The sequence below is a fragment of the Mobula birostris genome, chromosome 23, assembly GCF_030028105.1.
Source record: "Mobula birostris isolate sMobBir1 chromosome 23, sMobBir1.hap1, whole genome shotgun sequence".
Classification (NCBI taxonomy): domain Eukaryota; kingdom Metazoa; phylum Chordata; class Chondrichthyes; order Myliobatiformes; family Myliobatidae; genus Mobula; species Mobula birostris.
This window is the reverse complement of record NC_092392.1, coordinates 48,602,907-48,629,039: the sequence shown is the minus strand read 5'-3', so window position 1 is coordinate 48,629,039 and position 26,133 is coordinate 48,602,907. Positions and strand designations below refer to the sequence as shown.

General features: G+C 45.7%; 1 protein-coding gene across 3 annotated transcripts in view; it reads right to left on the bottom strand.

Annotated features, from left to right (window-relative positions):
- Window positions 1–26,133, bottom strand: part of ptpro (protein tyrosine phosphatase receptor type O) — a 164,866-nt gene that overhangs the window by 61,066 nt on the left and 77,667 nt on the right. For all 3 annotated transcript variants that reach the window (XM_072241183.1, XM_072241181.1, XM_072241182.1), the window contains 5 exons: window positions 25,840–26,001; window positions 23,805–24,001; window positions 14,073–14,193; window positions 11,841–12,034; window positions 9,570–9,681 (listed from right to left, as the gene is read on the bottom strand). In XM_072241183.1, the coding sequence (XP_072097284.1) occupies window positions 9,570–9,681; window positions 11,841–12,034; window positions 14,073–14,193; window positions 23,805–24,001; window positions 25,840–26,001 (786 nt within the window). The remainder of the gene's footprint in view (window positions 1–9,569; window positions 9,682–11,840; window positions 12,035–14,072; window positions 14,194–23,804; window positions 24,002–25,839; window positions 26,002–26,133) is intronic.

Genomic DNA, 26,133 nt, shown 5'->3' with positions numbered 1-26,133 from the left:
CACTAGAGGGCACCCAGTATCAGTAAGTTAAACAAGTCAAATATATGGAGAGGAATAAACTATTGATGTTTCAGTCCGAGATCTTTCATCGGGGCTCTCCAGAGATTTATTCCCCGTAGATGCTGCCTGACCTGCTGAGTTTCTCCAGTATTTTGTGTCTGTTGCTCTGGATTTTCAGCATCTGAAGAATCTCTTGCATTTGCCCCTAAAAGTCAGAGCCAGTCTTGGCTGTCACCATCCTGTTGGAAGTCAAAGTTTATGATCAAGGCAGAAAACTTTGGGCTACATCCAACTTGTCCCTGCTCAGCTTTTCTCTGTGTTAGCATCGATTTTCATTCCTCGCTGGGCTGTTAATTGAACCAGAGCTGGTGCTGTAATACGCAGGAAAATCCTCCAGCTGACTTAGATCGTTTGATTATCCATTCCTGAACAGTAATGGACTCTGAGCTGCAGAAACAGCCTCTTCACTACGGCACACAGCAGATGATCTCTGTAGCAGCAGGAAGAAGATGCAGCTGCTCCTGTAACACTGACAGACAGTGTTGCAACAATAAACTTGTAAAGGACACAGTACTAGAGGAAACTGCTGCTTTGGCTGCCCAGAGCCTTATCCTGAATGGAGATTAGAAAACCAAACAGCCTTCATCTACCAGCTTTTGATTTTACAAATATTAGCTTGAGCAAGATTCCAGTGATGTGAAAGGGTGGGTTTAAGGAAGGAGCACAAGGACACCAGACTTGTCCCAATTCCCAACTACCATCTGCATTTACTCAATCCTCCGCCCCCGGCCATAGGGAAAGGCAGTGAATTTACTTCAGTGCACCCCCTGAATGCTGCTGTACTGGCAGAACCTTTACGAAGGACAGCTGCACAGTGGTGCAGTGGGCAGATCTACTGCCCCAAAGCTCCGGCATCCTCGGTTCGATCCTGACCGTGGGCGTTCTCCTTTTAACCACGAGGGTTAACCTCTAGAGCACTCTGCTTTCATCACACACCCCAAAGGTGTGCACACGGCTAGGTAATTGTTCACAGTGTGTAGATGAGAGTCAGCGTTGATTGGAATTAAATGGGTGAGAGTAGGATTAGTGTGAAAATGAATGCTTAATGACCAGTAAGGGAATAGGTGGGCTGAGGACCTGAAAGAGTGCAGTATTGCTCTCTGAGCTCCAGAACTGACAGAGGAAGCTGCATTTTGTTAGCCTTTTGATGCCCCGTGGTTCTGCCCCCTGTCAGAAGCAGCTCCAATAGAATAGTCTAACCCCGCTTCTCCAGATTAGCAGCTAGGTTGAACACAAGCTTAAAGAGGATCACCCTTTTCCGCAAGCCAGAGCTCATATTGTCTACTAACCAGGAGGTCCGAGGTTAGACTATTGGTAACTGCAATGGGACAAGTGTCACCGCGGTTCGGATACGGCCCAAGTGTGGAGTGAGAGGCACTGAAGCGGGTCGATAGTTCACAAAACTTTAATGCCAACAGCGTTCAAGGGAAAATAAAACAATAAACGCTAGGCCAAACAGGGCCGTTAACTAAAGCTCTCAAACGGGAAGCAAAGCCTACACTGCGGCTGAAAGAACATCCAATTATTAAGCGAATACCGCGAGTCTTCAGAGGCAGCTGACTCCACAGTCCAAGTCCTCAGGCAAGGCCGACCCAAACAAAAGCGAAGTGTTGCTGTGCTCCGTCCAAGTCTCGACAAGCACTACGATGACAAGTATGAAGTTAAGTACTATCACTATTAAATAATAATTAGCTGACATGTGCCTATTCACAGGCGCAATTGCCGTATCTACTGCGCTGCCGAATCCGTGGTTGTGACAGGGCCCCCCTCTCTAGGCGCAGACCCTGAAGCGCCACAGACCTGTGTCTGCTGGAAGTCCCAGATCACCGACTTGTCCAAGATGTCCTTCGCCGGGATCTAAGTACGTTCTTCTGGGCTATACCCTTCCCAGTCCACGAAGTACTGGACCCTACCACGTACTCGGTGAGATGCCGGGAGGCGCTGCACAGTACAGACAAGGGAACCATCTACCAGGCGGGGAGGAGGAGGAGGTGGGGTGACTGGGGCCAGGGGAGAGGTAGTAACTGGCTTGAACTGGGAAACATGGAATACTGGGTGGATCTTCAGTGATGCTGGTGGACGCAATCTATAGGATACCTTGTTGACAGCCTGTGCCACTACAAACAGTCCCACGTAGCGCGGTGCCAATTTCCGGTTCTTGACTTTCAGGGGAAAGAACCCTTGATGCCAACCACCTCCTCCCCTGGCTTGATTGGCCTTACCTGTCGAAGGAGCCGATCAGCCTGCCGGGAATGCTGTTTCTGGGGGCGCAGCAGAGATGCCCTGGCTCGTCTCCAGGTGCGCTTGTAGCGCTGGATCAGCTGCTCAGCAGCAGAAACTCCAGCGTCAATCTCCTGACCAGGGAAGAGCGGGGACTGGAATCCCTTCCGGCATTCAAAGGGAATCATACGGTGGAGGACGACTGGAGGTTATTGTGGGCAATCTCTGCCCAAACCATTTGGGAGTTCCAGGATGCGGGGTTGGAAGAGTCAAGACAGCGCAGGATTGTCTCCAACTCCTGGTTCACTCTCTCAGTCTGGCCATTAGATTGGGGGTGGAAGCCAGACAAGAGGCTAGCCGTGGCTCCTATCAGAGAGCAGAAAGCCTTCCAAAAATGGGAAGTGAACTGTGGTCCATGATCAGACACTATGTCTTGAGGAAAGCGATGGAGCCTGAACACATGTTGAACCATGAGTGTGGCAGTCTCATGAGCCGATGGGAGCTTGGGGAGGGCAATGAAGTGGACAGCCTTGGAAAATCAATGCACAATGACTAAAATGGTGGTGTTTCCATTAGACGGGGGCAGCCCAGTGATGAAATCTACTGAGCGGTGGGACCGGGGCGGTGGGGCACAGGCAGTGGACATAACAGACCCGCAGGACGCTGGAGTGATGTCTTGTTCCGAGCACAGGAGGGACATGCAGATACAAGGTCGTGGACATCCTGGGACACAGATGGCCACCAAAATTGTCTCTTTATAAACTCCTGGGTCCGTTGAATTCCCGGATGTCCAGCCAGAAGGGAGGAGTGTCCCCAACCCAACATTTTGGAACACACCGCAGCAGGGACAAACAGCCGGTTGGGAGGAACCCCATCCAGGCCTGGATCTGATTGTTGGGCGGCCCTCACTTCTGCCTCTATTCCCCAGATTACCGGAGCAGTGATACACGAGCGAGGAAGAATGGGCTCTGGATCACCATTGTCCTCAGATCTGTCGAACTACCAGGAGAGAGTGTCGGCCTTTGTATTCTTGCTGCCCAGACGATATGAGGATGAAATTGAACCGTGTGAAGAAGAGAGCCCACTGGGCTTGACGAGAGTTGAGTCTCTTAGCATCCTGAATCCAGGAGAGGTTCTCATGATCTGTCCAGACCAAGAATGGATGCTCTGCCCCTTCCAGCCAGTGTTGCCATTCCTCCAGGGCCTCCTTGATGGCCAGAAGCTCCCGGTTCCCAACATGGGCCGGAGTTAAGCGATGGGAAAGAAAGGCACAAGCGTGCAGCAGGTTATCCGCAGATGAACACTGAGAGAGGACAGCTCCAATGCCGACATCGGATGCATCCACCTCGACAATGAATGGCTGAGATGGGTCTGGGTGTTGCAGCAGTGGGGCAGTGGCGAAACGTCGCTTTAGCTCTGAAAATGCTTGGTCGGCATTGCCCGTCCAATGGAATCCTGCCCAGGTCTTCTTGACGAGGGCATTAATTCCAGCCGCGATAGAGCCGAAATTGCAGATGAAACGGCGATAAAAGTCCGCAAACCCCATGAAGCGCCGTACCTATTTGACTGTAGACGGTTTGGGACACTCTGCAACTGCCTGAACTTCACTAGGGTCCATTTGAACACTGGATGGGGTAAGCATATAGCCCAAAAACGACACCTGGTCTTTATGGAATTCACATTTTTCAGGCTTGGCGTATAGGTCATTTTCAAGAAGGCGTCTGAGTACTCTCCGAACATGCTGTATGTGTTCCTGACGGGAGCGGGAATAGATGAGGATGTCATCTAAATACACAAACACAAATTGGTTCAACATATCCCTGAGTACATCTTTAACCAAGGCCCGGAATACAGCGGGGGCATTGGCCAGACCAAAAGGCATCACCAGGTATTCATAGTGGCCATTAGAACTGTGGAAAGCCGTTTTCCGCTCATCCCCTTCTCTTATGCGAGTCAGATTGTAAGCATTGCGCAGATCAATTTTGGAAAATATGGTTGCTCCCTGGAGATGTTTGAACGCAGACGCCAACAAGGGAAGAGGGTAGTGGTTCTTCATAGTGATGTTGTTCAGGAGCCGATAATCGATGCAGGGACGGAGCTTGCTACCTTTCTTGCTCACAAAAAAGAAGCCCGAGGTTGACGGACGGATAACCCCCATGCTCAATGCCTCCTTGATGTATTCCTCCATGGCCACCGTTTCAGGACGAGAGGGGGAAAAGAGCCGGCCCCGGGGAGGACTAGTGCCAGGTAGGAGGTCTATGGCACAGTCGTATGGCCAGTGTGGGGGCAGGGTGGTGGCCTTTCTTTTACTGAAAACCTCAAGGAGATCCGCATATTCAGCCCAAATCCCAGACAGGTCCACATCCTCAGCTGACACAGGAGGGGATTCATGGGACAGAGCTTGAGCTGGACCCAGACAGGTAGACAGGCATGCCAGTCCCCACTCTTGGAGTACCTTCAGAGACCAGTCGATCCGTGGGTTATGTCGGGAGAACCGGGGAGACCAAGTACCAGTGGCAGTTCAGATGAATTAACCAGACAGGAAGGTATTTCTTCATGACTGAAGAGAGAATCGACCCATCAGGATTCCCCACCCTGCTGACAGGCCCGGAAGTGTCCTGGATCACCACAGTAGAGGCAGGAACCTGTTCTCTGGCGCCGCTCTCGTTCCTCCTGAGACAGGCACATGTGCCCCACTTGCATAGGCTCCTCCATGGGCTGGGTGCTGGGGGATGAGGGGTGGGGGAGAGGGCGAGGAATGACGGTGATCAGATGAGGGAGGGGGATAGCGTGAGGAAAGACGGTGATCAGGCGGCACGAAGGAAGTTTGAAATATTCTTTCCCTGCGCCACTCAGTCACCCTGTTGTCAACTTGAATAGCCAGATTAATCATGTCATGCAGACTATCCTGCTCGTCCTGGACGGAAATCTCATGCTGGACCCCTGCGTTCACTCCATGCTGGAAGGCAGTGATGAGAGATCTCTCATTCCAACCCATCTCTACTGCAAGGGTATGGAATTTATGTATTTTTTTCTCTCACGGTAACACGTCGAAGCTGCACCCTCTCTAACATGCTGGTAGAGAGAGATTTATTTGGGTTTTCTTTAGCGCTGGAAATGGTTACATCCCGACACGCGGGACAGAAGCAAGGTCGCATTTTGTATTCCATGGACCAGCTAATGCCGGCCGGTTTAGCCAGCAGAGCAGTGGACACCCCTGCTGAAATCCGGAGGTAAACACACAGAGGATGCAGAGGGGGATCACAAAGTCGAGGAAGGAGGACCGGGTCGAGACAACAGAGACTTTTGGAGAAGAGGAGTTCAGTGGGTAATACCGTTCCGGCTGACCGGAAGTGCACTGAGAGCGGTAAGTGTAAAGGAGTTGGGTGCTTACTGATCTGGTTAACAACAGATGGTGCAATCCGGGGTATATTATGATTGAGGAACGGGTTTGCAGACTGGATATTGAACTTTTTACTGTGGAACTTCGGCCACATTCCACCGTGATACAACACTTGGTGGCACGGGAGGTCGTTCCTACCTGTGGCCATCGAACGTGCAGCTCCTCCCATGGAGGGTCAGACACCCTGAGCCAATAGACTGGTCCTGGACTTATTTTCCATCTGGCATAGTTTGCATTTTGTTATTTGATTGCTTGTGGTTTGTGTATTGCTATATTTACGCTCTATTCTTGGTTGGTGCGGCTGTAACGAAACCAAATTTCCCTTGGGATTAATAAAGTATATCTATCTATCTATCTATTTCACTGCATAGGTTCTCACCGTTCCTCTGCTTTGGCACAGGTCCAAGAGTCGGTGGGCAGCCTTCTGATCCCGTACTGGAAGATCAAAAACCCTCCTTAACTCCGCCACGAAATGTCGAAATGACTGGGCTGCGGGGTATCCTTGCTCTTGTAAAGCGTTGAACAGGCTGAGTGGAGGTCCATCAAGAAGATTGACCATGTACGCCAGTTTCGTGCATCATCATCAAAATGACTAGCCTGGGCTTGGAATGTCAGCTCGCATTGGGTAATAGAATTCCTGCAGCCATCGGGATCACTGGAATATCTGCCTGGAGGTGGAACACTCAGTTCCTGTATGGACGCAGGTGTCTGTGGGGGTCCGAATGCGGGAGTCAGCTCTGGTCCGGGAACGGGAACATTAGTAGCAGAGATTGTCGGGGCAGCAGAAAAGAAGGACCTGCGAGATGCTGGGAGTAGGACTGAGGCAGCCTGAGGCTGCTGTATTGTGTTGGCGAGAACGTTAATGGCTGTCAGCTGATGCTGGCTGTTCACAGTAAGATCGTGGACGGTAACCGTGAGTGCAGAAATCACAGACACCTGAGTCCGACTGTCTGTAGTGAGCTGTTGAACAGTTGCGGCTAGGGACGATACCTGTTCCTCCAAGTGAGACTGGGCTTGTCAGCATGAGATTATCTGCCTCATTGCCTCCGTAACTTCACTGAGAACAGATTCCATTGCTTGTAGCTTGTCTCCTACCTGACCAAAGAATCTCACGGCCAAGGTCAGCTGCTCTCTCTCTGCTGGGTCCATCTTTGTGTGAGGTCGAGACTTGCTATCACCGAGTTCAGATATGCCCCAAGTGCGGAGTGAGAGACACTGAATCAGGTCGATAGTTCACAAAACGTTAATGCGAACAGTGTCGCTAGGCCAAACAGGGCCGTTAACTTAAACTCTCAAACAGGAAACGAAGCCTAGACGGTGGCTAAAAAGAACATCTAGTTATTAAAAGAATACCACTAGTCTTCAGAGTCAGTTGACTTGACAGTCCAATTTCTCAGGCAAGGCCGACGCAAACAGGCAGCGAAGTATTGCTGAGCTCTGTCCAAATCTCGACAAACACTACGATGACAAGTATGGAGTTAAATATTATCACGATTAAATAATAATTAGCTGACACGTGCTAATTCACAAGCACAATTGCCGTACCTACTGCGCCGTGGTTGTGACAACGAGCGTAACAACTTAACATCTGTAATCGTGGTCACATCACTGCACATACTGACTGCTGAATCAATTTCTAAAACAATCAGGAACAGTATATGGTCAGGCAGCAGCAGTACTTAAAACAAATGCACTATTCTGAGCATGACTTTGAAACTAAACTCTGAAAATTTGTTAGTCGTTCCCTGGCCAGTATCCCGTGGAGAGTCTACGTCTCCATCCTTGCGCTTGCCACTGATATGGACACAGCATCGGATTCACCCGGAGTCCCAGAGGCCGAGCAAATAGTTCATAAACAAGATGATATCTGTGTCAAATGTGGATCAACATATTAATAAACAATCCAATCTATTGTCGATAAAGTATATCGAGCATCACAGTGGCGTAGTAGTTAGTGTGGCACTGTTACAACTCGGGGCGTTCTGGAGTTCAACTCTGCCGCCGTTCTGTTAAGGAATGCGTGGGTTTCCCCGGGTGCTCCAGTTTCCTCCCACAGTCCAAAGGTGTGGGTTAATCGGTCGTTGTAAATTTTCCCGTGTTTAAGTTAGGGTTAATCGGATTTTTCAGGAGTCACTGGGGCCATGTGGCTCGAAGGGCAAGGAGGGCTGTCTTTGCACTGTATTGCCAAGTAATAAAGTTGACAGCAGTGACAGTACCCTGCTAAATATCAGGGTACGGATAGAAAGTCAGCAGACATGTGGTTAACATTAGCACACCACTAATTCAAACCATAGTGGAATGTGTTATTTGCATAAACTCAAGTAGTTCTGGGAGAAAGATTCCACCTGAAAGAAACATTATACTGAAGCATTATCAAACAGAATTTAACACAAGGCAATAGGAGTTTCTAGTACACAAGGCCAAATCTTGGACAAGAGTACTAGGTTTTAATTGACATTAAAGGAAGAGAGTTTGAGAGTGGGATTTTTAGAGAGTAAGTCTCTGTCGGCTGAATGCATGATCAAATTTGAGGGTGACAATGAGATGTGGCAAGTGTGACTTCGGAGGGTTTGAAAACGAGGGTGTGAATTTTAAAATCATCGCAGTTCAGCTGCGAATGAACATAGGCTAGTAAGCACAGAGGTAGAGTGATTTGAAAAGAACTGTAACACGAGCTGGTTTCTAGACGTGGAATGCTGCAAATAACAATATGGAGATTAGATTTTCAGTAACAGAAGGACAACATCGGCCAGTGTTAGTGATGAAATTAGATGGTCTCAGTCAGACATGGACTATGTTATCTCTACGTCAAATAATGCTACCAAGGCGGAAGTCTTGATAAGTTACAGCCTGGTATTAGGGAGCAGGAAGGAAATCGATAAAAAAGAGTGGTTTGTCTATCTCCAGCACAGACTTGTAAGAGGCAGTGGTGAGGACATCTGGGCAGAGTTTGTGAACTGGTGCTATGGTATGGACATCACTAATCTGCAGGATGTTGTTGAGCAGTAGAAAAGACGGTCTAGAGCAGGGGTTCCCAATTTTTTTTTATTCCATGGACCAGGTTGGGAACCCCTAGCCTAAAGATTAGAGTAAAGGAGCTTAGTAGCAAAGCTGATGGGCATCTTCCAGATTGTTATAGGTGAGGGTAGATGAGATAGATAAAAGAGGTTAACAGGATGTCTGGCAGCGGACTTTCATTATATTCTCAGGTGATATTGGGACCAAGTTTTCCAGCTGACAGCACTGATTTTATGTGGTCCAGTCAGAATTTTGCTGGGAAATGGAAAACTAACCAGACTTATTCGCATCTGCACACTGCAGAAAAAACAGGGCACAGGTGTGGGCCCGACCCGGAGGAGGTGTCAGAAAGCAATGCTGTCAGTGCGATTATCGGTTTTGATGGAGATTTGGGCATTATAGGTGGAGGTGAAGATGTGGCTGAGCAAGGACCAGAAACAGATGAGGAACATCACACCAACCCAGTTCCACAAAGCCATCGTTCCCAGCCTCAGCAACACATATCGGGAGATACAGGTGAGGTACTCAATGTTGTATTTACCATCTGTGGGACATGTACACCTACCTCTTTGCAGGTGACCCGCTGGAAGAGGGGCTGTAAAATGTCCCAACAATATGAAAGCAACACGCCGATGCAAGTCATTTCTATATCTGTTGTCAAAGAAAGTGCCCTGCCTGCAGCATTGCAGAGTCACAAATGCAATATAAATTATGGGAAAAGATAACTCAAAAAAACGAGCTGTTCTGAAAATGAGGTAAATGCTGCATCTTCAACGAAGGGGAAGAAAAAAAGTTTTCAAGTGGCTGCAATGGTGTCAGAATTCCCTGCTCTGCTCCGAGTAACCAAGTGAGCATTAAGGGGGAGTACCTGTTATATAGCGTGCTAATGATCTGTCACAGCAACTGCGTTCAGGCTCTCCCCACGACACCATCTTTACACGGAACACGTAGCGCGAGGCCGGTCGCAGGTCAGTCACAATCTGACAACGAAACACAGCAGCACGTCACTTTTCACCAGCAACTGGGAAAGCACAGCAAAATGATGTCGTCAGAACGTAATAAAGTTAAACACAACTCACTACTGAACATGATCCATGTGATGCTGGAAAGGTAGAGCCTTTAACAGTTATGTCACTTTTCAGCAACTTCGCTACCAGATTCGTGTTCAATTAAATTGTAGGAAGAACTGTTTTTGAAACAGAATCATAGCTTGAACTTCTGCAACAGCTAGGTAAACTCCGAGTAATTCAGGTCCCATGGATATACACTTCATTACTGATCATTTACGTTCCTCACTGCTTCTCCCTTACTTTGGTGAGCTCTCTTTCTAAGCATAGAACATTTGGGTGTAAGAGTGTGTGTGAACCATGTGTGGAATAACAATATGAGTAGATGTTACTAGTCTTTGATGGAGTTAACAAGGATTCTGAAAATCCTTCTCAGCACTCCCCAGCACCTTGGTATTGCCTGCATGAACCACCTCCCAACACATGACACCACTCTCAGACCTAAAGATCGCACTGAGCAGCTGTTTTCTGGGTAAGGAAATGAACTGTATGTGCACTCCTTCCCCCATTTCATTTGCCCCCACTTGCCCACATCCTTGCCCATTGTTGAGAACCCAACTCAGACAGCTCGTCTATAGGTAGGTGCTCCCTAGCCCTGCCCTACCTCAATCCCGAAGCATGTCTAAGCTTGTATCTGGCCCAAATTGCTCCTCCTACTGGTCAGACAATCAAACTACCTACCACCACCCTAATAAAAAAAAGAACAGAATTTACCCGCGTGCCCACTGAAACCAAGTCAACCACCAATCCTCGTAAACCAACCCATGGAAAGAGAGCCTCACTGCCACTTTGATCAGCCTCAACATCTCCACTTCCCTCCTAAATCCCTCTCTTCCTCCTCCATCTGGACACTGCCTCTGGTACTGGGTTTTCTCTTTGCAATACTGAAATGTAGGAAGAAGGCTTGTGTCTGAACAGCCTGCTCTGTGGCTGAAGTGTTGTGCTACCTAGGGTCCCTGTGGTGGATTCATGAACTAAACTTATATTGGTTCTTAGCCAACCAGTATATCTTTAGAACTGCTGACTAGGTTTTAAGCAGTAGTTAATCGTAAACACAAAATAATCTGCAGATGCTGGGATCAAAGCAACACTCACAACATGCTGGACGAACTCAGCAGGTCGGGCAGCATTCATGGAAATGATGAGTCGATGTTTCGGGCCGGAACCCTTCGTCAGGACTGAAGAGGGAAGGGGCAGAGGCCCTATAAAGAAGGTGGGGGCTCCCTCATGGTTCCGCCTCCTTCTACTACCCATTGTGTTTTCCCCTATTCCTTCTTCACCTTTCCTGTCTATCACCTCCCGGCTTCCCATCCCCCACCCCTTTATCTTTCCCCTTACTGGTTTTTCACCTGGAAGCCTTCTCCTTCCCACCCTCCCCCCACCTTCTTTATAGGGCCTCTGCCCCCTCCCTCTTCAGTCCTGACGAAGGGTTCCGGCCCGAAACGTTGACGGATCGTTTCCACGGATGCTGCCCAACCTGCTGAGTTCGACCTGTTGTGAGTGTTGCTTTAAGCAGTAGTTCAGAGTCAGCAGTACCAGCCATTTATATGTTTTTTATTCTTCCAGGGCAATAGTTAACATTTAGTTAGAAATCATTACTTCATTGCTACAATTTCCTTTGTCTAAACTCCTCTTTAGCGGCAACTGCTCAGTTAAGGTAAACACTGACCTTGTCACCAACTGTAAGTAAAGAGATTTTCTGAAAAAGAACTGTCAAAGCGAACAACTGAAAGTGAAAAGGGTGCTTTGCGGGGCAATACTATTCCTCTAAATATCCAAATTCCTGCAATCATTCCTAATAAATTACAAGCGTTATCTGCAAAAGCATGGCTTTGACAAAAACACACCCTCAGGGTAGAAATCTGACAGTGAGTCATCTGATGTTTATAGGACCTGGTCCAGTTCTCACTCGATTGATGACTTGGAATGTAAAACAGAGCTTCTATACAAGGCTTGGCCTATCACAGCCACACCGATCCACCCTGATAAATCAGATTCAAACTCAGATTAACTCACAATAAATCCTCACCCCCTGAGTTAAAACATCACCCCCTCAAAAATTACTGAGTTACCATTGAGGTTGTTAAGGCACTTGTGAATGGAATATCTTGAATGGTTTTCCATTTTGACTTCCGATTCTTTGGGTTGTGATGGTACATTTCCACAAGGTACTTCTTGAAGACCACAGCATGCGGCCTGCTCCAGCTCAGCACCACTGCCGTGGGCCCCAGTGGATACAGCCAGAGCTTCTTCACTCCTGGTGGGCCTGCGGAAGGGAAGGCAGGTTTGACATTAGGATCTGTGCAACTCTGGAGATCATTCTCATGGAGGGCACTGCTAGTCATCATGGCCGTCCAAACAGAACGTGACCACTTGACCCAGGTTTAACTGTGTGTTACTCATGTCAAGTATTAGCTTCACAAAAGGTTGGCTCTTTAAGCACTGGGGCTCTGCACTTGAGTTAAACACAAGGAATCCTGCAAATTTAGGACCCATTAAGCAACCCAGCAAGCCCGGGACCATATATGGAGGGGAGGGTCCTAATGAATGGTCTTGGCCTGTAACATTGACTGTTTATTCCCCACTACAGATTAGGCCTGGCCTGCTGAATTTCTCAAGCATTTTTTTGTGAGGTCCTTTAGCTAGTGGGTGTCGGAGCAGAGAGAAATCTTGACCAAAGGACGTGTAAAGCTCTATTTCCCTCTGCTAGCCTGTAGATCACCCTTGGGCAAGGTATAGCACCCGCTTAGCCCCACCAATCAGGGTCACATGAAGCTATGGGAGTAGGTGGTGGTTGGTCGTATAAGCAGCTGGTACAACAGTAAACTACTTCTGTAGGAAAATTTTTCCAGAACAGTCCAACAATCATGGTCAATAGACATGGCACATAATGATGATGACTTTAGCTGGAGCTGGGTCACCAACCCGGGCCCAACTAGAATCAACTCCATGGGTTCAGGCCACGTATGAATGTAAAGTCAAGTCTTTGGACTTGTGTCAAGATTGGATCAGCCACAGTTGATCAGAACTGGGATGAGGTTTTAATTTTACACACGTGCAGATGGCCACGTAGAGCAGATGAATGAATTAAATGACATTTGGAAACCCCAACTTCCCCTACATTGGGTGAGGGAACAGTAACCTGAGGTGGAGAGAACTGGAGGGGAGGCACTGTAGCACAGTGGTTAGCGTAGCACTGTTACAGAACCAGCTGTAAGTTAGGGTTCAATTCCTGCCACTGTCTATACTGAGGTTGTATGTTCTCCCAGAGCTGCGTGGTTTCCTCCCACATTCCACAGGGTCAGCGATAGTGAGTTGTGGGCCTGATACATCGGCGCCAGAAGCATACTGACCCTCGCGGGCTGCACCTACACGATCCTCGCTGATTTGATTTGACACGAATGAAGTATTTTACTGTGTGCGCCGATGTACAAATGACAAATAAAGCCAATCTAATTTAACCATATACAACCCTGGGACTGATTCCATTTTCTTGCAGGCATACACAATAAATCCAAGAAACACAACAGAATCAATCAAAGACCGCACACAGTAGGATGGGCACACAACCAATGTGCAAAAGACAACAAATAATTTCCAATACCTAATGATTTCATGCCACATCTGGATATATAATGGGCTGTTTTAAGACTCCGTCTACCAGCTACAGACTTGTTACGAAGGAGGTCATTCACCCATTGTCTCTATGCTGACTTCAAACTTCAAATCCCTCCTTATATCCCCGCAATCCAGAATATTTACTTTCTCTCACCCACTTCGATTCTCCTGCTATCTAACTAAAGTTTGCAGTAACCAAATTACCCACCAACCCAGATGTCGGAATGAACAGGAGCACCTGGAGGAATCAAATGCAGTCACAGGGAAAATGTGTAAATTCCACATGGACTGCACCCAAAGGCAGGACTGAACTTGGGGCACTCAAATTGTGAGCCCGTCCTGCCAGAGCACTCACCATTCCTGTGGATTCATTTGCTGTTGTAAGTACAGGGCAAGTCACTGTGAATATGGATACGCCACCCAGTGAGGAGGAGGCAACGAAGAAATATTTGAAGTAGTTTCACAGAAACCTAGGCATAGAGCAGAGTGGGACTACACTTGGGTCTCCCTCAAACAGCTGGCACCGGTGTGAGGAGGAACTTCCTTCTGCGTTTTCATTCTTATCCCCGAACATGCCATAAGAAGGGACATTAAAATGTGTCACACCTGAATCATTTTAAGGAGACTCCAACTCGACTTTAACAGAGAATTAGGGATGAAGAAGTTACAACTTCTCAAATACTCACTCAAGCTGAACGTAACCGGGAAAGACGGAGGGCCTACTGATGGTCCATTCTTCAGATAGACCACCACCTGGTAGTGTGCTCCAGGCATAAGATTTTCAATGATGTTACCACTCAGGTTTACCTGTTAAAACAAAGCAGTGGATGATTTTCTACTTTGAGCTGTACTGTAGCACATTTGCGTATTCACTCCGAATCCCACTCAAACCAATCCTTCAGACTTTGCATAACTTTACATTGTAATCTTTACAGAATGAGCCAAACTACTCAAACAACACTTAGTAGTTACAGCACATTAAAATATACAGTAATGGGGAAAAGTCTTCGGCATATATATATAAACTAGGGTGCCCAAGGTTTTACACAGTACTGTAGAAGTTTTATTTATTACACTGTTTTGCTGCCACAAAAAAAACCCAACAAATTTCATGATGTGTGGGTGATGATAAACCTGATTCCGAAATGGGTCTCTGTTGTGGGCTGAGAGTGGAAAGAGAGCAGGGAGAGGGGAAATTGTGGTTGGGAAAAGGGGACGGGAGAGGGGAGAGAGTGGGAAGCACCAGAGGGACATTCTGGAGTGATCAAGAAACCAATTGATTGGAATCAATGACCTTGCCCGGTGTCTCTCAGCTGGGTGTGTCTGCATTCATGTGCAACAACGCCCCCCCGCCCCCCCGTCACCCTGGAACTCCTTCTTTACCACCTGTCCCGCACCCCTCACCCCTCCCGTGTTCACCCTCACCATTCCCAACATCCTTTGCTCCTGCCAGATTTACATACTCTCTCTCTGCTCCACATTAACAAATACAGTACTGTGCAAAAGTCTTAGGCACCTGAGCCATATATGTGTGCCTAAGACTATTGCACAGTACCGTAATCTAGTAATATATTTTATTAGAACCCTCTTTCAAATTTCCTTTAGTTTTATTGCAAAATGCATTAATATTCCATAATAAGAAACAGAAAATGCTGGGAAACCTTATCAGGCCAGGTAGCATCTGTGGAAAGAAAAGCAAGTAATATTTCTGTCCAGGACCATTCATCAGAACTGGGGAGAAGACAGAAACAAGTCAGTTTTCTGCAGAAAAGAAGACAAGTAGAGAAGAGTCTTTCAAAAGTCGATAGATTCTGGCATGGTTCCGGAAGACTGGAAGATTGCAAATGTCACTCCGCTATTTAAGAAGGGGGCAAGGAAGCAAAAAGGAAATTATAGACCTGTTAGCTTGACATCGGTGGTTGAGAAGTTGTTGGAGTCGATTGTCAAGGATGAGGTTACAGAGTACCTGGAGGCATATGACAAGATAGGCAGAACTCAGCATGGATTCCTTAAAGGAAAATCCTGCCTGACAAACCTATTACAATTTTTTGAGGAAATTACCAGTAGGCTAGACAAGGGAGATGCAGTGGATATTGTATATTTGGATTTTCAGAAGGCCTTTGACAAGGTGCCACACATGAGGCTACTTAACAAGATAACAGCCCATGGAATTACGGGAAAGTTACATACGTGGATAGAGCATTGGCTGATTGGCAGGAAACAAGAGAGTGGGAATAAAGGGATCCTATTCTGGTTGGCTGCCGGTTACCAGTGGTGTTCCACAGGGATCAGTGTTGGGGCCGCTTCTTTTTACATTGTACATCAACGATTTGGATTATGGAATAGATGGCTTTGTGGCTAAGTTTGCTGACGATACGAAGATAGGTGGAGGGGCCGGTAGTGCTGAGGAAATGGAGAGTCTGCAGAGAGACTTGGATAGATTGGAAGAATGGGCAGAGAAGTGGCAAATGAAGTACAATGTTGGAAAGTGTATGGTTATGCACTTTAGCAGAAAAAATAAACAGGCAGACTATTATTTAAATGGGGAAAGAATTCAAAGTTCTGAGATGCAACGGGACTTGGGAGTCCTTGTACAGGATTCCCTTAAAGTTAACCTCCAGGTTGAGTCAGTAGTGAAGAAGGCGAATGCAATGTTGGCATTCATTTCTAGAGGAATAGAGTATAGGAGCAGGGATGTGATGTTGAGGCTCTATAAGGCGCTGGTGAGACCTCATTTGGAGTACTGTGGGCAGTTTTGGTCTCCTTATTTAAGAAAGGATGTGCTGACGTTGGAGAGGGTACAGAGAAGATTCACTAGAATGATTCCAGGAATGAGAGGGTTAACATATGAGGAACGTTTGTCCGCTCTTGGACTGTATTCCTTGGAGTTTAGAAGAATGAGGGGAGACCTCATAGAAACATTTCGAATGTTAAAAGGCATGGACAGAGTGGATGTGGCAAAGTTGTTTCCCATGATGGGGGAGTCTAGTACGAGAGGGCATGACTTCAGAACAGAAATGCGAATAAATTTTTTTAGTCACAGGGTGGTGAATCAATGGAATTTGTTGCCACGGGCAGCAGTGGAGGCCAAGTCATTGGGTGTATTTAAGGCAGAGATTGATAGGTATCTGCGTAGCCAGAGCATCAAAGGTTATGGTGAGAAGGCGGGGCAGTGGGACTAAATAGGATAAAATGGATCAGCTCATGATAAAATGGCAGAGCAGACTCGATGGGCCAAATGGCCTACTTCTGCTCCTTTGTCTTATGGTCTTATGGAGTAATGGCTGTGTCAGGGAGCAATGAAGTGGCTTAATGGAGGCCTATACCAACACGGTGAGCTTCTTGGTTTGTGTAATGTTGTCGTATTGGTAAAGTTGTGTGACCTGCCTGGCAATCCAGAATCAAACTAGCAGGGTAAGAAGAACGGAGCCAATATGAAACCACGAGGAAAATGGAAAAGGCTGGAAGCTCTCAGATCAGGCAACATCTGTGGAAAGAGGAAGTAAACGAGGAATTTTTCATCAGAGTCGAGAAAGTAAAACTCAAGTTAGTTGAGGGAGCAGTGGAGGAGAGGAAGGGAGATGGGCATAAAACAGGAAATTTCTTTGCTAACTGAAGGCATGTGGCAGATGAGATCAGATTAGCCTACTATGGCTGGGTAGCTTATTGCTGATGTGGTTCCAGCATACTGGGTCTTGTCCAGCAAGACAGTCTACACACGGGGAGAAGTAAGGAGAAGGGAAGGTAAACACAGTTCTTATATCAACCAATCAGAATCGCATTTACTCTCACTGACATGCTGTGAATTCTGTTGTTTTGTGGCAGCAGTACAGTACAATACATACAAAAGAATATTACTATAGTTATAAATAAATAGTGACAAAGACAAATAATAAGATTGTGTTAGTAGTTTCATGGACAGGTTAGAAACCTGATGACAGAAGGGAAGAAATTGTTTTAAAAACGTTGAGTGTGAGTCTTCAAGCTCCTGTACTTTCACCCCTACGGTGTAAACTTGAAGACGGCAGGTCTCGGATGTCAAAGGTCATGAACGATGGATGCCGCCTTCTTGAGGCGCCACCTCTTGACAATGTGATTGGTAGTGGAGAAGGAACCAGCCGTGTCTGCAAGCCTCTGGTAATCCTGTGCCTTCACCATATACAGGCAGAAATTTTCAGGTCTCAGGTCTTCTCGGTGATTACAACGCATTGGGCCCAGGATAGGTCCTGAGCTATTGTCTTCCAGGAACCTGAAGCTGCTCAGCCTTTCCACCACTGACCCCCTCAGTGAGGACTGATGTGTGTTCCCTCAACCTCCCTTCCTAAAGGTCACAATCAATTCCCTGGTCTTGCTGACATTGCGTGGGAGTTTGTGGTCGGAAGGAGGAAGACATTTCAGAGGTCCTCAAATGGAAAACCTCACTTTAAAAGATGAGGCAGAAGCAAGGGAACAAGAGAAATGGCTGGTGTCCTTAAGATCCCACCACTTTTGTTTTGTTTTCCTTTACTATTTTAGTCTGGCATTACAGGGAATGATTACATTACATTACTAGATCACGGTGAATCTCTTTCATCTAAAAAGCACCAATATATTTACTGTATGTACAGCTTCTTGAAAAATTATTTTTGACTAATATCAGTGTATTATAAATTATAAGAATCAGGAACAGTTAGGTTGTTTATTTCAATTCAGCCATTATCACTTAACGGAAGAACCAGTCAATAAACTGGTGAACCATTCAGGCTGAATGCAGAGATCAATCCACTGAAAGTACCATGTGAAAAGCAGGACCATGTACAAAGTACAGCAGACGCCAGCATCATTTATCGTTTATAAACACTGAGGAATATTCCTGTTAATGTGTAAAATTACATTTTTAAAAGCAATATCTAGAAGACAAAACATAGTTTTCAATTGACATTTCTGATCCATTTCGAGACAAAACAAAAATGTAGACATTATTTAAATCATAGCTCCAAATTTATTGTTCCTATTTCAAGTCAGAAGGATTTGAACTCAGGGAGTAATCTTACCACAACTGGGAGAATATTGTGTGCAATTCTATAAGAAAGCAGTGATTGCAGAGGAGAACGCAGAAGAGATTCCTGAGAAAGAACATTTGAGTTAGCAGGAGAGACAGGATAAGCTTTGTTTTCCCTGGAGGCAGAAGAGCTAAGAGGGCAGAAGTTTACAAAATTATGAGTTTAGAACACAAGCAATTTTTTTCCAAGGAACCGGGGTCTGAGGCTGCAGGGTATAGCTTTAAGATGCGGAGTATAAAGGTTTACAGGGGACTGGAGGAAGAATTTTTTTCATTCAGATTGCACTGCCCAAGAGATGATAGATGCAAAGACTCTTAGGCCAATTAAGCAGCAACTGGACGAACATCTGAATCGACAAAGCAATGTACGCTATGGACCATGTGCTGATAATTAGGAAGATGGGTTATGATTATGTTGATATGGTTAAGCAGTTACATGAGGAGCTGAAGGGCCTGTTGTGTTCTTGCATAATTTTATAACCTCTTATCAATTTTAGATGTATAATGCGAAGAATGAAGCAAGTGCATTTACTAAACTAACAACCTTGGAGAAAACAAACTCCACCCTAAATTGATAGTAAACCAGTGAGACTGAGGCCTTTCAGCCCATAACATTCCTGCTGCTGTTCCCTTTAGAGCCCAGCCACTTGCTCAGCTCACAGAAAAGCGATGGAGCAGGTATGGCTTCAATGCCTGCAGCTGACAATGACTGTTTAATGGATCCCATGACAGAAACGGTATTCTTGCATTCACCGTGATAAAATCCCTTGTTTCACCAGAGTTCGGACTGACAGATCAAAGTGCAACGAAAGCTAACGAAACTCAAATTTCATTAGCCGCTTTCTCAATGGGATTTATTAAGCCTTCACCTGCCAACAGTCTAAATCAGGGGCATTCTGCTACTTCACAGAGCGTTTTTATTGTAAGTATTTCTTAGGTTAGAAATTCCATTACATTAAGCAGTGCTTGTTGCATTATACAACAGTCCATTAACTGAAAACTAACCAGAAGCAGAGTTCACCACTATCTGCATACACGGAGTGCTAAGGGGGCCCTTCTTGAGCATGCTGCACTGATGTGCAGAGCTGCTGAAGGCTTTGCGACCTCAGCCAGCACGCAGTGGAACTGCACTGTGAACATGTCCTGAGAGACTGAAGAACCAGCTCCTGCACAGGTTAAAACGCCAGTCTCATGATGGGCAGGAGTGGGAACCCGATTCCTCCTGGTCAGTCCTGAGGCCATCCAGACCCACCTCAGGATTTTATACTTTATACTTTATTGTCGCCAAACAATTGGTACTAGAACATACAATCGTCACAGCGATATTTGATTCTGCGCTTCACACTCCCTGGATTACAAATATTAAATATTAAACATATTAAAAATTTAAATTATAAATCATAAATAGAAAATAGAAAAATGGGAAGTATGGTATTGCAAAAAACCGAGAGGCAAGTCCGGATATTTGGAAGGTATGGCCCAGAGCCGGGTCAGGATCCATTCAGCAGTCTTATCACAGTTGGAAAGAAGCTGTTCCCAAATCTGGCCATACGAGTCTTCCAGCTCCTGAGCCTTCTCCCGGAGGGAAGAGGGATGAAAAGTGTGTTGGCTGGGTGGGTCGTGTCCTTGATTATCCTGGCAGCACTGCTCCAACAGCGTGCGGTGTAAAGTGAGTCCAAGGACGGAAGATTGGTTTGTGTGATGTGCTGGGCCGTGTTCACGATCTTCTGCAGCTTCTTCCGGTCTTGGGCAGGACAACTTCCATACCAGGTTGTGATGCACCCTAAAAGAATGCTTTCTACGGTGCATCTATAAAAATTAGTGAGGGTTTTAGGGGACAGGCCAAATTTCTTTAGTTTTCTCAGGAAGTAAAGGCACTGGTGGGCCTTCTTGGCAGTGGACTCTGCTTGGTTGGATCAAGTCAGGTCATTTGTGATATTGACCCCGAGGAACTTAAAGCTTTTGACCTGTTCCACTTGTGCACCACCGATGTAAATTGGGTCGTGCGGTCCGCTACTCCTTCTGAAGTCAACAAACAATTCCTTCGTCTTGCTGACATTGAGGGATAGGTTATTGTCTTCGCACCAGGCCACCAGGTTCTTAATTTTCTCTCTGTACTCAAACTCATCATTACCCAAGATACAGCCTAGAATTGCTGTGTCATTAGCAAACTTATATACTGAGTTCGATGGAAACTTGGCTACACAATCATGGGTGTACATCCTTCACTGCTGGAACTGTGAGCAAAAGATGCCTTCTCTCGGGCCTAGTGTCAGAATCTGGTTTATAACCATTTACATTAACATGGAAGCCTTTTTGTACAGTGCAAAGATGTAAAAATTAAAATATAATTATGAAATAAATAATAGGAGTAATGAGGTGGTGTCCATGGGTTCATGAACTGTCCAGGATTCTGATGGTAGGGGGAACCATTGAGTGTGGGTCTTCAGGCTGCTGTACCTCCTCGCTGATGGTCATGATGAGAAGAGGGCATGTCCCAGATGGTGGAGATCCTTGGCGGTGGAGGCTGCCTTCTTGAAGGTGTCCTTGATGGCAGGGAGGGTTGTACCAGTGATGGAGATGACGGAGTCTCCAACCCTCTGTAGCCTCTTGCGATCCTGTGCATGCAGCCCCTTACGAGGCTGTAATGTAACTAATCAGAATGCTCTGCACCGTGCATCTGTAGAAATTTGTAAAGAGTCCTTGGTGACATACCAAATCTCCTCAAACTCCAAATGAGGTAGAGCCACTGGCACAACTTCTTTGGGATTGCATCAATCTTTAGGGCAGGGAGTAGATTCTCCAAGATGGCAATGTTGTTATTTGATCTGAGCTGGTACCAGACTCTGTTCTAGCTTTAGATCCCAGTTGGTGTGCCCTTCATACTTGGCTGGGGACAGACTGTGTGGTTGGGATGTCTGACTTCAAAACATTCCATCAGCCACTGATCCCAGCTATTCACAGTGACTGAATACAGGTACAGTCACATAGTTACTGATGCTCTAGAAGTGGAATTATTCTCAACGAAGATGCATGATACCAGCAAATCATTGCCCTCTTTCAACTAGAGGAGGAGAAGATGGGGGTGCCATGGCAGCATGCGCGGCCACTTTGGTGGTGATGTCTGTTATTTGTCAAGTAGGGGACCGTGCACAATTCTGATTTGATGGAGATGGACGTGAGAGTATGGAGGAACATCTGGAAAACTTCTGAAATGTCCGCTTTGCTGCCGCTGCTACTGTGTGGTAACCAGAATCTCCGGAGCAGAAGGCCCCGAAATCCTCGGCTTTGCTTGTTTCAGCGGCCGGGGCGAGGTCAAAGGCGCTCGACAGAGGATGGCCCTCGGGAGGCTGTATCGGTGAGGCTGGTCAGAAGCTCAAAGTTTTTGGACGGATGGACTCAGTGTCGGCTGTGGTCGGCTGCTTCCAAGGCATCGGCAAATTGACGGTGCCTGGAGGTTTATGGCAGGGGGTTTCTCCCTTTTGCCACCTGCTATCGGGGACTCGGGAGTCGATCAACTTGGGGACTTTTGAGTCTTATTTACCGTGCCCATGGTTTGTTCTTCATCAAATTATGGTATTGCTTTGCACTGCTGTAACTATATGTTATAATTATGTGGTTCTGTCAGTGTTAGTCTCTTGGTTTGTCCTGTTTTCTGTGATATCACTCCGGAGAGACATTATATCATTTCTTAATGCATGTATGCATTTCTAATTGACAATAAAAGAGGACTGAGTGTTCTCATAATCTAAAACTATGTGTGGTAGGACATGATATGAGCTCAGAAGAAAAATGCAAAGATTTAAAATCTCCACAGATTTTCCACAAATGTACTGGAAATGACATTAAACAATATTGAATCTTGACAGAGCAGAGGGAGGACAAACTTAAGGGAAAATTTCAGTCAGTACAGATGTCAGAGATTTGATAATATCTTTCCTTATTCATATTAAAAACGAGAAAATTTGTATTTGAACATTGTGTATATACAAGCATTTATTATTAATTCCAAACTGGCCAAAGTAGGTTAAAATAGATTTCAAAGGGCGATTGGGTTAACCATATTGCTGTGGATTTGAAGTCACAGCTTGGATGGACCAAATATATCAAGCTTCTTATCCTTCAGTGAGCTAGGTAATAACCTAGTGGTTATATAGTCACTATTAATAATGCTTGCTTTTTTATTCTAGACAATTAATTGCATTTTCAGTAAAAATAAATGTTAAAGTATCTGCGTCATTAGGTTTCAGGATTCTAACCCATTAATGAAAACTTCAGTCAAGGTGGCGCCAGGAAACAAGAATTCCTCAGTTGACATCTTCCAGACAGCCAATCCCATCAATTATTTCACCTTCTCTATGTCATCAGCTTGTTCTTTATGCCTTGATTGTGTTCGGAAACCGTTGGACCCTGTGATGTGCAGCTTGGAATCCGATCAAATGAACCCGTGCTCTGTTGTCCCTGGAGAGAACCGAGCCATAATCGATTCCATTCTGGAGCATCAAGAAAGACTGAAGCATCAAGGCGAATGCGGAGGAGGCCAGCGGCCGCTCTGCACGGAGGCCACAGGGTCGATGGTGGTAGGTAGCCGGGTCAATGGCGTTCGGACCCGGCGTGGTGGTCGTTCTTCACAGAAGGACTGAGTTCCTGCAGGTGCTCTCCTCAATGCTGATGGCAGGATATTTTTGAAATTCTGAGATCTATATGATTATTAGACTGTACTTTATATTGGTCTCCTTCAGTATTCAGCATTTTCTTTCTTGTTGCCGATTGGAGGGTGGGCGATATGTTATTTTTTGTGTGAGGGAGGAGTTGGGGATTTGGGGTCTGATGTTCTTCTTGTTCTTCTGTGTGGGCAATCTGTTAGTTTTCTGCGTGTGAGAGAGGGGTTGGGAGTTTGATCCTATTGCCACTGCTTTTTTCTACAAGGGAGGGGTTTGGGGATTTGATATTATTGTCACTGATTATTTTTGCAAGGGGGGTGGGGGGTACGTGGTTTTTGATGTTCTAGCTGCCATTTTTCGGGTGGGCAATCTGTTAGTTTTTGTGTGAGGGAAGGGTGGAGGGTGTTTGAGGTTTGCGAGTTTGGTTTCTTTTTATTTGTCATGCTGGGGAGGGAGAATTGATGCTTTTTCTTTCAACAACTCCCACAGGTTTTTCTATTTCTTGGCGATCTGGAGAAGACGAATATCTGAGTTATATTGTACATGCATACTTTGACAATAAAATGAACCTTTGAAACCACTGCAACACAGTAAGCTCATGGAAGGAAATGAGATTCAACCTAAAATGGAACACTGATATGTTCATGAGTATGTTCATAATATAACATAAACAACATCTTATTTTATATAGTTGAGCTTTTATAACGCAATACCTTTGAGCAATAAAGAGATTCAATTCTTTGCCCTTCTGCTTGCTGCTGACAAGAGAGAGAGAGCACCGAGACAATACAGTCATAGTTGGTTTCTTGCGACTGAGTCCAGAATACAAGGGCAGTGATAGAGTTCAGCACCTTCACATAAACATTTTGAGGAGCTTCTGTGACCTCCTTAAACCATTTCCCGGAAGAACCTTAAAAGGAATGTAAAATATATTTTAGGAGGAACAGTTTAGCTTCCAACTTGAGAGGAACATTAAACTGAATCGAATGCCTGGAAAGACCACAAACCAGTTTGAAGAGTCAAAAGGATAACAGAACTGAAAGGGGTGGCTTGGCCAATTAAATCTATATTAGTTCTATCTAGTCCTGCAGCCCATTCCAATGCTCTGCAAATATGTCTTGGCAGATACACTAATTTGCCTCCACAACAGGTTCTAAGCCCCAACCAATCTTGCTATTCAAAGATTATCCTCAAAAACGTTTGGTTCTTTTGCTAATGCCGCTTTTTTTCCTGTGCCCCATGATTCTTGCCCCCTCCACCAAGAAGAATAGTTTTTCTTTATCCACTCTGTCTTTCAGCTTCATGACTGTATCAGATCCCTTTGCACCCTCTTCAGTTGCAGCTAAACAACCTCAGCTTCTGCAGTCTAAAAAGTCTCATCACAGGAATCGTGTGCTAAATCTCATCTGGATAGTCTCCAAAGTCATTAAATTTTTTTGAAAATATGCTTGCCTTAAAGTGATAAAGTACCAGTGCTTTATCAGGTTTCATTATGACCTCTAATCTGGTTTTCTATATCTCAATTTATAAAGCCCAGAATCCTGTATGCTTTTCTAAAAAACTTTCTTTGCTTTTCCTACCATTTTCAGTGAATTATCCATTTACACGCTTCAGCCCACAATGTTGTACTCACCTTTAACCTATTCCAAGATCAATCTAATGCTTCCCTCCCACAGGCTCCCCCATTTATCTTTCACCCATGTATCCACGCGTCTCTTATTCATTCCCCTTCCAGAACTGTGCATTCTCATTTAAATTCTGCCCTCTCGCTTCCTGCCAAGATGTACCACTTCATATGGGTTAACATTAAATTTTGTTTGACACAGATTGCCTATTCCACCAACCTTTCTGTGACTCTGCCAGGTTTACTACCAGCCTCCTTCTACTTCACCACACCTCCAAGTATCACGGCATCTCTAAATTTGGAAAATGTCCCTCTAAGCACAAGTCCAAACTGAATAAGTATTAAGAAAAGCACAACTGAATAAAAAGGAAATAAACCTATAAAAGGAGGAAGGCAAAATAATAAAAGGATAAAATAAAAACACAGAAAGATTCTTATGGAGGTTTACATAATGATGAGGGTAGAGACAAGATAAATAGTCGCAGTGTTTTTCCTCCAGGGTGGAGAGTCCAGAATTAGATGGCATATGTTTAGGGTGAGAGGGGAAGAAGTTAAAAGGAAACTGAGGGGCACTTTTTCTGGAGAGTGGATATACAGAAAGAGCTGCCAGAGGAAGTGGTAGAGCCAGGTACAAGTATAACATATAAATGATATTTGGTCAGGTACATGGAGAAGAAAGGTTTAGAGCAGGGATTCCTAACCTTTTTTATGCCATGGACCTCCACCATTAGCCAAGGAGTCCACTGACCCCAGGTTGGAAACCCTTGGTTTGGTAGGTAAGTGGGACTAATGGGATGGTCTCGTCAAGTTGGGCTGAGAGGCCTATTTCAATGCAGTACGATGCTACGACTCTATACTGCCGAAGTATAACATTTTAGTGTGGGAGGGATCAAGTTGCCTGACAGCCAACCGTTCTGCAAGGAGCAATAGGCTATCAGCGTGTCTTGGATTCCAAGCACACCTGGCCACAGGGGTTACACCTGCGACGAGCTGAAGGTCAAATGTAGAGCGCAGTACAGAACACTGACATGGGGCAGTGATCACACAGTTCTACCCCAGAGACAGCTGGTATCCTCCATTACTGCTATTATCAGCTCTCTTGCTGATTTCACATAGCGACTTACTTAGGTAGAATGTCAGGGGTCTCTTGGATGAACCCTCTCTAGTCGGACAAGTACCAAAGGAACTGACTGTTGTCACATTTACAATGTACTTCCCTGGCTCTCTGAGCTGCACCTCGAACAGGTAACTGTTATTTTCCACTCTGTAAACGTCAGTGGGGTGCCCTGTAGGAGAATGAAAAAGGCATGTCAGTGTACAAAATACTGAATTGTTTATAACTGCATCTTAGAACATTGAACAGTACAGCATTTTACAAGCCCTACGGCTCACAATGTTGTGACAAACTTTTAACCTAC